At 35.8% G+C, this 16,057-nt stretch overlaps 1 protein-coding gene across 2 annotated transcripts in view; it reads right to left on the bottom strand.

Annotated features, from left to right (window-relative positions):
• PRKN (parkin RBR E3 ubiquitin protein ligase) overlaps window positions 1-16,057 on the bottom strand; it is a 743,993-nt gene that overhangs the window by 363,791 nt on the left and 364,145 nt on the right. For both annotated transcript variants that reach the window (XM_035323308.1, XM_035323309.1), the window contains exon 6: window positions 7,655-7,770. In XM_035323308.1, coding sequence (XP_035179199.1) covers window positions 7,655-7,770 — 116 coding nt within the window. The remainder of the gene's footprint in view (window positions 1-7,654; window positions 7,771-16,057) is intronic.

Genomic DNA, 16,057 nt, shown 5'->3' with positions numbered 1-16,057 from the left:
AGTCTTCCTCAAAATATTTTGTAAGTTAGGTCCACCAAATTTTGCACGTGGTGAAACTGGATACTTGACACATGTCAATTAAATAATCTATAATTAAAAAATAATCCAGAAATCTGTAGAAGCTGGAACTACGTCTCACTGAAATGAGGTTGCAGAGCAGATCATAAAAAAAAAAAAAAGAAGCAAAACAGTAAGAAATGAAGTGATGTCCTATCAGTGCCGCAGGGGGCTGCTACATAATAGTGATTACAATTCAGTGGAAAGGTTAAGGCAGCTGAGTTGCATGTACAGGGTACATTGTTCCAGAAGCCTACGGTACAAGTGTTAGAGTCTAAAACCCCCAGTGTGTGCCACCAAAGAAATGAAGGTCACTTACTGGCATTACTAGAATTTGTTCATCTTTCAAAATATCAGCAAAACAGCCACCAATATATTTATTCTTCATGGTTTTGCTTGTGACAAAACTCAAATACTACAGCTGTAAAAATCAGTACTCTACAGGATACCTTGCTGAGAAAAATAAGAAAGCCCTAAACCAATTAGTAACAGTTCTTAGTTTGATATTTGATTAATTTCTTACTTTAAGTGATTCTTTAGAAATCCTATTAATTTCAGGAGTATTAGAAGACAAAGCAGTAGACATTGTCCCTGATGGTCATAGTACTTAAGCAAAGTAGATTTAATTCTTAACATAATCTTTTCTCACTCGTCTTTGAACTACTCAAGGTACATAAAAGACAACAGAATGTAGAAGGCAGAGATTTGGAGGAGAAACTGCATTATCAAAAGAGGTCGCAGAGGAAAAACATACTTTTAAAAAAGATGAGCTAAATATAGACTTGATAACTTGCTTGAATTATAATAGCCCAAGGGGCAATTCTAGGATCCAATACCCCAGAATCAAAGAGAAATAGCAATTGTATATCCGGAATAAGGTGTTATTTACTCTTCTGAATAAAAATCACCTTGGCCATAACTTTTAATAGATACAGCCTACATTTTTTATTTTTATTTATTTATTTTTGGTCTTGGAAGGGAATAGAAGTTCCCTTGTAACTGTTCGGATAACATCAAAATTTACCCCAGTCAAAGTTCTAGGACAACCACTTCACTTTGGAAATGTTTACAGTTCAGATATGGATCTTTATCAGAATCTGAATTTTGCAGATTGTCTCTTCAGCTGTAAGATTTGATTCAATCCTTAAACTAAGTGTTCTAGGATAATTTATATATTAAAGCTCTTGAATATCATGGTAGACCTGCTACCTCACATATTTTTTGTTATATTCAGTAGTAGATTTCTCCTCTAATGTTCCCTCCCCCCCCCTTTTTTTTTTTCAGCCAGTCTGCATCAAGACTGAAAGAAAGGTAAGGAAAATAGTTTCATGTGTTACTAAAAAAAAAAAAAAAAAAATCTTTTAAACTGTACTAGAAGAAACATTTGATCTCAAAGCAAGATACAACATTATTATGCAATATGGGAAAGAATGCAGTTATCAATAAGTAATTTGTCACACCTTCTCCCTCACAATCACAGACTGGCTGAGGTTGGAAGCAACCTCTGGAGGCCATTTGGTCCAACCCCCTACTAAAGCATGGCCACCTACAGCAGGTTGCTCAGGACCATGCCCAGGTAGCTTTTGAAGTTTTGAAGATCTCCAAGGAGATAGAGGTTGCACAACCTCTCTGGGCAACCTGTACCACTGCTCTCTCACCTGTAAAGTACAGAATTGCTTCCTGATATCTAGGCAGAACCTCTTGTATACCAGTTTGTGCCCATTGCCTCTTGTCTTGGTACTGGGCACCAACAAAAAGAGCCTGGCTGGATTTTCATTGCATCCCCCCCCCTTCAGGCATTTATACACATTGATAAGATCCCCCAAGTCTCCACTTCTCTGGTCTAAAAATTCCCAGACCTTTCAGCATTTCTTCATTGGCAATGTGCTCCATTCCCTCAGTCCCAGAATCAACTGCAGGGTGGTGGGGGGGAGATGGAGGATGACAAGAACTGTTAGATGTACTTTTTCTTCCGAAAAATACACACTGAAGAAAAAATGGCTGATCAAGAGGTAGTTAGAGGTCTGGGGGGATCAAAGTAGTCTCAACAGAATCAGATGAACACAGTTGTCCCTAATGACATGCAGAGTTATATGTTCTTTATTGATTCAAGTTGAAGAGAGATGTCTACTGAATTTCTAACAGGACTTCCAATAGTAATTTCCCTTTGAGTTTTTCCCTCTAAGTACTGACCTTCTACAATAGTCTCCTGCTCATGGAGTTTAACGTGATCAGTCTGAACTGATTTGGCTGAAAAGAATTTTGACAAAGACTTTAAGTTACAGTTACACTTGAAGAAAATCTTGCATATGTAGTTTTAATTCTCACGGCTAGCAATATCAAGCTCCTCCTTCAATTTTAGCAGTACGAATTCAGAAAAACAAATTACAAGATTCCATTGTCTAAACCAAAGTTGTTGGTGTTTTTTTTTTCCCCCCTAAGATTATGAAGTACAGATTTATCAGATAAAAACTTTTGATCAACACAAAAGCAAATACTTCTGGACAATTCTTTCTATCTATTAAGTGAAAGCAAGCCTTATATATCTCTTGTACTTATCTGTATCTGTTGAAAGCTAAAAATAATAGTGCCTTTAGGAATTGTACCCTACCTAGTTTGTGAAAGATGACGCGAGGCATTTCTGTTCCACACGTTTTATTTTTACACTGCTAGACATCATTGTTATTCCTGAGCCTGATTTATAGGTACCCAGGGGTACTCCTAACCCCTTTTGATGTTCTTTCTACTAGAAACAGTTGACAAAAGCAGATCTCCCCTTGAGGATTGTACCATTTTAGAATTTGTTTCAACTTTCAGCCATTTGCTCAACATATTAAGAGCTTCTTCAAAGATATAAAATAGCAGCCCATCACCTTGAATGCTACAAAAAGAAATAAATGCATAAAGGCTGCCAGTTCATGCCAACTCCATTGTAGATAAGCAGAAAGCATTGGAAGGCATTACACTATATGGAATACTGGCTATGGATTTAGCATAACCCTACAAAGGTATTTGGCTCTAAAATATTTCACTCTGTTGGTCAGAGCTGCATGAAAATATTCATATCAAATATAAATCCAGGGTGAAAGAATATGTGTCTAATGTAAATTTGAGAATAAAACTGGCAACATGCTTAAACATAACTTCCACTGTGTATTTTTCTATATACCATAGAATATATTACTCCTTTAAATAAAATTTTTGGTGAGCTCTGTAGGCCCAGCTAAAATCATGTTTGTTGTGCCAAGCATCTTGAGGTTTATTAATTGCTCCACCTGTGGTGGACTAGCTGTTCATGATAAATGTACGTGAACAAACAGAAGAATCATAGTATCATCTAGGTTGGAAAAGACCTTCAGGATCATCAGGTCCAACCAGTCTGATCTACCACATCCCATCACTAAACCATGACCCTTTAGTGCCACGTCTACACATCTCTTCAGTGTTTCCAGAGATTTTCCAGAGATTCCACCAATTCCCTGGACATCCCATTCCAATGCTTGACCACCCTCTCCATAAATACATAAATAACACCTGGTTGTCATTTTTTTGTTTGTTTCAGGAAAAAAAAAAGCGAAGAAATATATTATGAAGAATATAAATTGTTTTTCCCTGTAGCAGAGTAGAGTAAGTGTTATTGTACCCAATACAGTTATTCCCCATTTCCAGCTGAATGCTATGGACTGCAACCAGCAGAGTTGGTATTTTTCAACTGCATAGGAGTATTAGAAAGCGATCACCACCAAAAATACAGAGAGTCACCTATATGTTTAAATAAAGTTACAAGGTTACGTGTATAAATGTAATGTATTTGAGTTCTAAGAACACTTTGTTGGAGAAAAGAGTTGAAAACTCAAAACACTGAGCAGAGATTTCACAGGTAGCCCAGTGAATGACCTTTGCACAACATTCAATTGATTTTATTGTTCTAACTCTAGCTTTGTGTTAAAACGTGCTTACCTTTGATCATCTTCACAACTGGGGTGAAAAAAAAAATCAAAAATAGAAATCAAAATGATTTGTTTTAAGTTTTAATTGCAAAATTATGTCATTGATCCAAACATATATGTGAAATTCTGTTTTGACAACTTGCAAGATTGGCCATAAGAATATGGAAGACAACTGACTATAGCTAGAAAGGAAGTTTAACCATACACTGGATTTCTCTTTTTTTTTTTTTTTTTAAGAAGTATGTGTGCACATGAATAAGAATGACATAGAAACCTTGGTTTGCATTGAAAGTATTGAAAGATTAAATCAAAGAATCCTAGTCCTAATGATCAGTGGTAAGATGAGAGTATTAGGCTGAAGAAAGAACCGAGATATTTATTATTTCCTGGTTTTACTTTAGAAGGAGAGTTAAGGTCTTCTTGATACCACCTACAAATGTTTAGTATAAAAAAATGTAAAAATAGACTTATGTGGTTTTAAAAATCAAACACAAAAATGTGCCTAGAGAAGTGTTTTTGTTGTTGCTGTTCATTTTTTGTTTTTAAAGTTGAGAGGAGAGTCCAGTAAGTTGTCAGGAAGAAACAACTTTTCTTGCAATCTAGAACGAGAGATTTCTTGAAAAAATCCAGTACATAGATCCTGAAAAATGGCTACTGTTTATCCTGTGAAGCTCAGGTTTTAGTACAGCAATTTCACCTCTTCATTGTACTTCATCATATTCAGTAACGTGTTTTGATGATTTCTAAGCCCTACGTAGTGGATAGTAGGACATGAATAACCCTATCGCATGCCATCTTGACACTGAGATAAAAGGTATACTTTCACTGTGGATCTAGTTTCAGCGATGAGTCCTCAGGTTTTAGCATCAAGATTATGCCAATCTGGGTGTGACTAAGAGCCAAACTATCACAGTACTGCATAGGACACCTACCAGTCATTGCCTTTTGCCTCAGGATCAGTAATAAGTTGTTGGCCTTCTTTCATTTAGCAGTACAGAGGGATGCTAGGATTCTGCACTGCAGTAAAGGAAATCACTTCTTGCACAATGAACCATTAGAAGGGACATGAGAGCTAACAGCTTTTAGGTTGGTCTGCAATCTTGCTATGAAATCCTGAATTACCAATTTGAGACTGATATTTGGAGCTAGTTCTCCAACTACACCAACAAGGATGCTTTCAAAATCATCTCTTTCTAGAAGACACACTATATGAATTAGCGTAGAGTTCAAATGTACCTTGCTATTTCTTTCTTTTGACCAACTATCATTTTACAGTTCTCCTTGGCATCCATTACATTGTAAGTAAGGGTGCTATCTGCCCTAATGCAGAGTCAAGGTACAATCAAGTTAGTCAACCACAAAAGAGAATAGGATCTGAAATAATATTGTCTAATTCCTAGTGATTTCACCTTGTGCAATGCCACTGGACAGTACAAAAGACTTGCTCATGGGTGGGAGTAGATAAGGAGGTGTGCAGGAGAACAAAGGTCATCCTCAAAATCTTATGAAGTAAAGAAGAAAAGGATGAGATATCCTCATCATGATTTCATTACATCTCTTAAAGAATTAGAGAAGAAGCCTATGGCTACAGTGCTGAATTCTGCTTACGTAAATTTATTAGTATTCTTACAACAACAACAAACTGCTGGAGGACTCTCCTGCACACTCCTTTACTCCTGGGATAACAGATTTCAGTACCTTCTGCCAAACAATTCATTCTATGTCCCATAAGACGTACTGGGATGGAAGCATGATCCCCAGAATTTTTGGAGACTGACAAGAATTAAGCTGATCTGTAGGCTTTTTGTCATCTTTTTTTTTGTTGTTGTTGTTTTGTTTTTTAAAGAGATGGCAGATATCTCTTCCTCATGCCACAGGCTTCAGAGATCTTGCTATGATAAGTAAAATCTGTTAGCCATTCAGAAAACCAAACAGAACTTTCATTTTCTAAAAATTATCTTTATGCTCCATAGCGGAAGACAAACCTATTTATGAACAATTGAATCTGCTACTTAAAATAAGATTGAAGTCACTCATAAACATAATCAGTCTTTCCTGTTGCCCCTACCATGGGTAGATAACTAGCAATTGTTGCCAGCTGGTCAGGCAGCTAAATCCTTCCTTGTTTACTGTATAAATCCAACAAGCTTATTCATAAATAAATGCTCCCATAATCGTGTGCTGAGCTAAGTCTACTGAAACTTAGGTTTCCACAGTTATTTGATGCCTTAACTTAAATAAATGAGAACTGGCGTACTTCTGTGACATAGTAATAAATAGTCCAAATAACATTTACTAGTAAATTGTAGGAAGTCAATAGTTATCCTAGGAACAATTTAGCTAAGCAAATCCAGAAAATTAAGTCCAAACTCTTCCTTTCCTTTGGGATTTTGTCACAAAACTGTGAAAGAAATTACAAATTCATGACTACAGATGAGCAGTTTTGTACTGAATATATCAATTCAGGAAAATGTCAACATACCCATTTCAAATTTGATTGCAATAATTATAACCAGTTCTCAAGCCTAAGTAAACAGTATGGCTGATATTCTACACTCCTGTTCTTTGGAAAAGGAGAAGGCTGGGCTGAGAATGGAAACTATACATTATCCTTAATTACAGAGAGGTTAATACTGCTGCATACCTAACCATTAGGACAGCTTAACTCCGTAAGCCCTGCATATATATGAAGCGCTGGACACCTAACTCTTCTTTTCAATGCACAATTACCTTTTAATCTATAAGAAGAACGTTCTTCAACCATATACTGTCAGCTATCAGATATTAGTGCAGCAGCACACAAGAACAACATATTATACACAGTATGAGGCTATAATCAAAATAACAACCTAAAGCTTCCAATAGGAAATTTACTTCCAGTAATCCAGCTTTTCCCCTCAAGATAGCTCTCAACATTTATTTTTTTTAGACTTGCTGTCTTATAGGAACTCAGAGTTGTTTTTTTTTCCCTAAATCCTTTCTTGTATTTCAAAACACAGACAAATCAACAGAAATACTAAAAATGAATAAAATGGCATTATTGGTTTTGAGGTAGAGCCTTAAAACCTATCATATTCAGTAGATGAATGTGTTTCAGTTCATTCTTCACAGCAATAGTAGCTTTTTGTCTTTGTTAGGCAATTGGTTTTTAATCCATGCATTTGCAGACAATGGTATTCTTGAATGTATGTGCCCAAACACCATACAGTAAGATGGATTACAGTATTTAATATGGCAACAAACAAGAACATGAGAACAGACGCACCATAAGCAATTCTGCCTTGATTTATAAAACAAACATCAAAAGGTGTCTACACAGGACTAGTTTGTCCACCTCAAAATCATGCTTTCATTCACTGGCTCTCAGACACAAACTAGAAGTTCAGATCTATACAGCTATACCACTATCTTAAGCATTTCAGACTGTAGCATTCAGGTTTCCACCTGTATTTTAGCTGAGTTATAAAAACGTAAACTGTATACCATCAAGATAAAGAATACACCTGAATTCATGGCCCGTTTTCCACCATAATACTGGGGAAAAAAAGGTTTAAAAAGGAAAACCAGCAGAGGGAAAAAAGCTCTTTGAAAGCAAGTACACTGAAGCACTGAGACTGTGAATCTCTGACACTTTTCATTGTACTTACCTAATATCTGTGCATGTTATACATGTGATAGAGCGACTGTTTGTTGTAACGAGGTTCAAAGCCACAGATGTTTCACTGTCAGTTGTTGGGTGTGCTCCACATTTAAAGTAAAACTCCTGAAATATTGAAGGAGAGATAAAGAGAAGATTACATACTTGCAGCTCATGTCCTCCCTTTATCTTAGGCTAACTGACAATTGAGACAACAGACAAATCACCACTGCCAGCAGAAAAGGAGGACAATCATTAGGAAAGGTTTAGAAAGAGTCACTTGCAAAAATAGCAAGCCAGGTATTTTGTTCCATAGTTTTTCAGGTTAAGATACAATGCGTAGTAGCCACAGATGACAGCTTCCAGGTTTCTTTTTGTTTTTTTCCTTGGAGACCTTTTTGTTGTTGGTGGTGGTGGTTTATAATGTAAACATTACGACTGGTATAAATGAAGTGTGAATTCAAAGGTATAGGTGTAAAAGCATCAGAAGAAGTTATGAGAAGAAGGCACAGAAGAATGACAGGTGTTGATGGCACAAGATCACAAGTGACTCTCTAGGCACGCGTGCAAAGGAAAAAAAAATTAAAAAAAAAAAAAAAACATGCAGCCAGAAAAAGAGAGACAATGACAGTGATTCAATCAGCAGTGTTTCCGAATGACTCATGTAGGTGGGACAGAATGAAGAAAAAGAAAATTACAATCAGTACAAATTTTGCTAGGGCATGAAAGTCACATCCAAAAAGCAGGGATAAGAACAACCCAAAAGCTATGAAAAAGACTTGCAAGCTGGTCTTTCCTAGTCCTCCCTGGTACCTCAAGTTCCTAGCTAGACCATCCAGACATATCTCGGTGTTTGTTGGTATATTAATACAAGAACATGAGTATGAGTGGAGTAAGTTTTGTTTAATATAAAATCACCTTCTCCTCCCACACAAACTTGCACTGAGGTTAGCTACAGACCTACACAAAATCAGTCCAGAAAGCTCTTCCTTCCACACCCTGTATCAAACCTTACATAGAATTCTTCTATGTCTGGGAAACAGAGCTGTGAATTACAGTTCTTTCTCAATGCATCTCATTCAGGTATCTTGACTATTTCTACAGGAGACAGACACAGTACTATGCAGTAATACCTCTAACATGAAGTCTAGTAACTGGGATATCAGAAGTATTAATACAGCTTTCCTCCTAGGTTATTAAATTCTGCTTCTCAGAGAAGCACTGATATGCAATATATTGAACACCAATTAAATTGGAAGTCCACCCTAAGTTAAGGACTCATTTCTGAAACACGTATTTGCAGCAGTTTATTGAGACAACTAAGGGGTAAGAAGATAGTTTAACTAATAAATTGATCACAGTTTTACAAGTATTCACCTGTACATATTTACATTAACTTTTTTTTAATGGCTAAGTCATCCTCCTGTTCCGTTGCATTAGGAACAAGTCCCAGCCAAGAAAATATACTTCAAGTCATCCTTAGAAAAGAGTTTAGAATTTCTGTGCTTTCTCTCTTGCTCAGGACCCAGCTTAACACTGCAGTTAGATACCAGATTAACTTGAAGCACCAAGAAGTCATGAATGAGTGAATGGAAGTACACATTCAACTGGAGTACATAAAACTTTATACAATCTATATCTTCAATTTTAAATTATTATTTATTTTATTTTTAAAATGTACCAGATAGTTTTGTGCTTTATTTTCTAATGTTTTGAAGCTTGTTTTTTTTTTCCCCTTTGATTTTTTTATTTTTATTTTTAAATGCATTGGTAAAGATTTTAATGTAGTAGAAGAATCAAAAATATCTTTCTAGAACTAGAAGCATGCCAACCACTCACTACTCCAGAATAGATAACCTATGGGCATGATATTTTTTGATAAAATTCCTTACCCGCTATAATAACCAATACATTTTTTTTTGTGGGTGTGCTGGGTCTGGCTGGGATGTTAACTTTCCCTGCAGCAGCCCATACAATGCTGCGCTCTGCACTTGTAGCTAGAACAGCAGTGGTATCACACCCGTGCTGTGTCTGCTGCTGAGCAGTGCTGGCACAGCATCAGGACTCTCTCTGACCCTTCAAGGGGGTGGGCAAAAAAGTGAGAAAGAAACATCAACAGGGCAGCTGGCCTAACCCAACCAAAGGGATATTCCATACCATATGGTGTCACACTCAGCAATAAAAGGTGGAAAAAGGAAGAAGAGGGGAGGGGTGGGCTCTCGTTGCAAAAACGTCTGTCCTCCTCCCGAACACCGGCTACGTGCGTTGAGGCCCTGCTTCAAGGACGTGGTCAAGCATCACTCATTTGTGGGAAGTAGAGAGTAATTCCTTTCCTCTGCACTTCCACATAGCCTTTACTTGTTTTGTTATTCCCTTTCCCCCTCCCTCTTCCCCTTTCCCTTTTTTCCCTTTAGCTGAATTGTTTAATTAATAATAATATTTCCTTAATAATATTTTTTTTCCTCTTTAATTAAATCATCCTTATCTCAACCCGTGAGTTGTTCTTTCCTTTACTTCTTCCCCTCCTCACCTGAGGAGGGGGAGTGTGAGAGCGGTTGTGGTGTTCAAGCTGCCTAGCACGGTAAAACCACCACAGTGGGCCATAAGCAAAGAAAAACTGAACAATAAAGGAATTAAGCTTTAAAATACTTGGAAAAGATTTAGACTTGAACTCTTTTTAGAAAAGATTTAATATTCCAATACTTTCATGTGATAAAACAACTAAAATCACAATAAAGGAGGGGGAGTCAAGAATATGAGGCTACTTTTCCAAGTTACTTTCTTTGTAATTCTGGGAAAATTGCTTCTCTATACTTCTGCTTATCTTCTTTAAAACTGTTTTAAGAAAATTCTTTTACTAATTACATTTACAATGTGCTTTGGTGTTTCTGAAGGGGGGACATAACTGAATGTGAAAACGTTATTTCAAATAACAAAAGACAATATTGCCATCCTCAGAAATTACATGTTGAAATATCATCTGCTTGAGTAAACTACAATTAAAAAATAGTGTATCTTAATATTAACTGCAAACAGAAAAAGAGGGATGGCTAGAATTACAGAAAAAAATCCCCCATATTACATATCACGTATTTGCTCAGCTCAACTTTTCAAGACTAAAGAATATTAAAGCTGAGTACAAGTCAAGACTAACAATGCAGTAAAACTAACCCATTTATGAAATGTGCACCTTTGTAAAAGCAACAAAGCTGTGCAATACGCGGTGCTACAGAGCTCCCCAGAGCAGCCCACTTCTGCAGGCCTGAGACATCAGTGCTGCAATGGGAGCTCTGAAATACAGCGCTTGGAATCTAAGAGCACCTGACACCTCTGGCAGCATGGACTGCATTTCTACCTTTTTTTCTTAATCATAGTAATATGGATTCCAGTTGTTTGAATGATTGTAAAAATCCTGAACTCAATTTGGTTCATAGCTGCAATTAAAAACTGAACCAGCCTGGTTTTAGACATTTTGTAAAGACACAACTCACTAATATTTATTTGGAACATAAGATGTATTTACAAAGTTACTTCTTAAGATTAACACCAAACTATCTTCCTATACTGAATTTATATGCTGCTGTATAAAACAGTATTTTCAGAATTTTAACATTTTAGCCTTATAATAACAAAGCTTATGGAATAACATAAGAGGGCTAGTTAAAATTTAATGAAGTCTACATCACTATCTCACCACTTCTAGAATATTTCAAAGTAGGAAAAATTACCACTAATAGTAGTGAGAAATTACTAAGAGTAGAAATTCCTCTATCGTGCACTTTGTTCTCATTTGGTAAAAATAAAATCTAATAAATGTTTTTTGTTGTTGTTAAGTATTCATGATCTGCATTGAGTATGGATGTAACAAAATTATGCAGAAAAATTCTCTACGTTCTGAAAGTGTGTAGTTTTATGGTCACCTTCTACTGCAGAGATCATTTTCTTTAGATCATTTTCTTGCCTAAAGGCATAGGTCCCCTGAAATTGTGAACATTCTATGTAACGTTACAAATGTCACCCTTTTGGCAGTGTATCTGATAGACTGTTATTCAGAGAAAGGAGTAGACATTGCTCTTACATACTTTGTCATATTCTTCATTTCTGTTATCACTTGTGTCACACAACATTGTAAAAATTGCAAGGGGGGAGAAAAGGTTTAAAGATGCATGGTCACTGTTTGCTACTTTGCATGGAACTCATCCCTCAGAGGAAAGTACTCAAATTTATCAAAAAATCTTATTTGATATTTTACAAAAAAGAAAAAAAAAAAAAGCAGCTCTCCCTAAATTCTGTCTTTCCAAACAAAGAAATTAGCATACCCCTAACTCATGATTATAAGCAAACTGTCTACTAGATGGTCAAACAATCCAGGGAAGTGACCAACGTGATGCTCAAACCACCAGTGGGAGACAAGGATTTGACTAGGAATAATGCATCACAGGAACCAGAAAAACAGTACCCTTTTAACGCACAGTCCCTGGTCCAGTAAATTGGAGTGTCAGAAAAGGTACTGCTCTTTGCTAGCAAGTGTCAAAATATCCTGCATTTCAGCTGATGTGCAACTCACATATGAAAATGCAGGTTTCTACATACATTTCTTACTACTGTGAAAATTGCTTAAAAATTCTAAGGAAGCTCAGCCTTTGAATTTTTAACCTTTTTTTAATAAGCTATTGGTCAAGATAGGTCCCTAAGCTACATATATATATATATATAAATCATGCATGACCCACACATTCATTTAGAATCAATAGGCAAAGCTAATTATTTATAACAAAGCTATTTATAACACGTTATATATACATTCAGTATGAATATATTGATGGTATATTTTTCATTTTTCAAATTATTAGCACTTGTAAGTACGGTGATACACGAAAGGAGGCTTATTCTCCCAAATAAGAGAACACAATGCCATCCTGGCACACTCCCATGATAAGGCTTCAACATCTTTTGCAACTAAAATTTTAGGTAGGTACTCAGTGGATCTGAGGACTACTTGGAAGAAATCCACTTCAAAATAGCCTTTAAATCAATTAAGTTTTCTGGAATGGGAAACTCTCTCTAGTGAAAAACCCAGAAAACATCATGTTACCTAAATGTAGAACTCCTTAAACAACGAACATATTGGACAGGAGAGCTATTTAAATTCCATTAGCTAACTAATGTGAGGAAGGCTGTACAGCCAAAGAATAATTCTTGGAGAGAGATTGCTGGAGTCAAATCTTGAATGAATTTTTAATAGGTTCCTGAATGTACTGTATACATAAGACTGCTCCACTTTCTTCTGTGAGCCAATAGCATTTTGACTAGCCTTGATTCCTGTGAGATCCTCAGAACAGTGGCCTGCATTACCAGATTCCTTATTTCCTTCACAGCTCAGCAGATAAATTCTTCCAAGAACCTCAAGTCAGGTTTTCAGCACTGTAAGCACCACCTGATTTACAGATTACAATTCTGTATTGTTTGTTTAAACTAAGAAGTGAGTGTAAGACCTGAAGTTGTTAAAATTAAAAGAAAAAAAAATCATCTAAATATTAGCTATATAGTTATAGAATCAAAAGATGCAGAAATAAAAAGCACACATTCTAATAGCTACCTAAATCTCAGATGAGATTCTGTTTCTTTTATGTCCAGAGTTCATCTAGAATTGCTCTTGCAACTTCTGTAGCTGAGAAATTAACCTTAGGCTCTGCTACTGTCATCAGCATTTTTAAGGTAATCTCCATTATATATATATATATTTATATACATATATATATAAATTAAGATTCTAATCAAAATCAAACTTTCTCTCTATGGATTTCCTGTAATTCATCAGCTGGATGCTTGATCACAATATCAGAGGTGTGAAGACTGTTCCAAACACCTGCTGACTTCCCTAAACTGGGAAACGCAACTGAGCGTTGAGTACGGCTAGCTGGATCACCCCCTAGGCAAAACAATGATCAGTACAGCATTCATGGACTGCCTTCGTGGTAACGTACAAGCAAGCAAATGACTCATTTTGAGGGAAAGGATTTGCACATAGTATTAGAATAGCATTTAATCTGTAGCATGTACCTCCTTAAGTATTATTTTAATATTAAAAGACAAATTAATTACTACAAAAAGTAGAAAACTAGTAATGAACCACAAGCATTCTTAAGTAGGACAATAATAAAGGTTAAATGACAGTGAATTTGGAGGATCCTTCAGGATTCGTTGATGATTAACAGATTTTAGGAACACAGTGATGCAAATATTAGAGATGTTAACTATTCACATTCCAATATTAATCTTTCACAAGTAGTAATAGCTATATTCAGATAACATAATAACATTCCTTCGCCTTAAAAAAAAGTTCAATTTTTCCTTTTGAAAACAAAGGTCATGTGAGAAGTTCAATACCTGATGTCATACCTACATAATTCAGAATAGAATCAAAACAATCAGCAAGAAGCAAATTCCCAAGCCCTTAGACTTCCAAATGCACAGAATCTCTGCTGCAGAACACAAAGTAAGACAGAACAGCAGCTCATGAATGCTGCTAGAAGAGCTTTCAAGAAAATGCCTTTATGGGATACAAGGAGAAAACATCACCTAGGAGAGATGCAGCATTGTATAGTAATCCTTGCTAATATATTGCTGATAATCAAGCTGGCCTCAAAAGTAAGCTGAAACAACTTTTGATAAAAAAAAAGAATGACAAAAAAGTGTTAAAATAATAAATTTCAATGCCTGTACAAAGCATACACATGTATTTAATTTGGTAATAGGCAAAAGCAGCATGAGCATCTCTCTAATACCTGCTTTCTGACTGAACTCCATTGCCCTTTTCAAAAATGCCTCTGGCTAAGAAGAACAAAGACCTGTTATTCATGATAAAAGCTCTTTAGGATGAGTACTCTTTGCTAACTCTTCACTGAGGTTGTCAAAATAGACTATGCTTGGCCTCAGTGAATACATCAACTTTGACCTATATGTGGAGTAGGGGAGGAAGGGAGCTATTTTATTATTATTATTATTACTACTATTTTGAGACAAGTGCCAGTTCAGGGGAGAAAACTTGTACTATTCTGAATTTTTCCAATCTTTTCTGTTCAGCAAAGGCAATTGCAATTTTAACATATTTAGATGACTAAAAGATGCCTTATATTTCAGGGAAAGGGATGTAATATATTTTCAGAATACCTCTTTTTTAATTAGCTTTGAGTGAAGTCATGCAAGAAAAAAATAGTAAAAATGCAGTTTCACTTTTTCTTCAACCATACTCACTATACCTTTTATTCAGTTGAGGATATCAAGAACAGTTTGGTGCATAACAAATATTTGAATGGATAGATATGGCATAGAAAGTATTTTGAGAGGGATGGGAAATGCACATATTATTGATAATTCTTTAAAAGACCTAGTATTTTATTTCTGATCAAGTCAATTAAAGCTAGATTTCAGGCATATAAAAATCTAACTAAAAGTCTCATCATAAATGTTTTTTTTGTCATGAATTATCAAGGGGTGACAAAAAGGCAATAAAGCTCTGTTCTCACCATACTTTGATTCCACTTTCATACACTTTTTTTTTTTAAAAAAAAAAAGTCTTTATATATTTATTCCCCCTGCCATGGGAGAATATTTCTATCATTCATTTTTTCCGAATTCACAAAGAGATACTGTTTGAAAAATAAGAACAGGACAGCTATAGCTACCATTCAGTCATTTATTCTTAACCAACAATCTAATGTGGTATAACTGAGATTATTAATGATCAGATCTGATTCACAATCCAAGGTAACCCTCACTTATTGAACGCTATATTCATTGGTTTGTACCAAAATGGTTGTTTTCATACAATTGTGCATGCAGCTTGCACATCTATTTTCTGCATTACTAAAAAAACAATTACTCCTTTTCAGTTAATATTTGCAATGAAAACTAAAAATAGAAGATGGATACAATTAGGATTCAAGTAACAGGCATGATAGGTTATTAAATATATGATGTTATAATTCCAACCCCTGGAAATTACACGTGCAACTACAATTCTCTAATCCATGTTGTGTAGGGAAAACAACAAGGAATGCAGTACCTACCACATATTATTCTTTCCTTATCTACTGGAGAAGACCCAGTGGAAACAAACAGCAGAATCCATCAAGCTGCTGCTGCTCAGACGATGCTATTTCAACCATCCAAAAAAGTATTTTGTATGAAACTGACTTTACTCATTTTTAAGCAACGGCATTTTTGCTTTGCTTGCCTAAAGGCAGTTACAATCTACATTCACTCCCTTCCTCTGCAAAGGGTGGCTGGGACTCAAATAATTCCATCACAACTCCGCTGCCATTTCTTTGGGTCACAAAACATCTCCGTAACAAAGACGGAGGAAGTGAGGCTCTTCAGCACCATCCAAGTGAGGCTCTTCAGCACCATC

This window comes from Oxyura jamaicensis, chromosome 3, assembly GCF_011077185.1.
Source record: "Oxyura jamaicensis isolate SHBP4307 breed ruddy duck chromosome 3, BPBGC_Ojam_1.0, whole genome shotgun sequence".
NCBI lineage: Eukaryota > Metazoa > Chordata > Aves > Anseriformes > Anatidae > Oxyura > Oxyura jamaicensis.
Note: the sequence above shows the minus strand (reverse complement) of the source record. Positions and strands in the feature narration are given on the sequence as shown.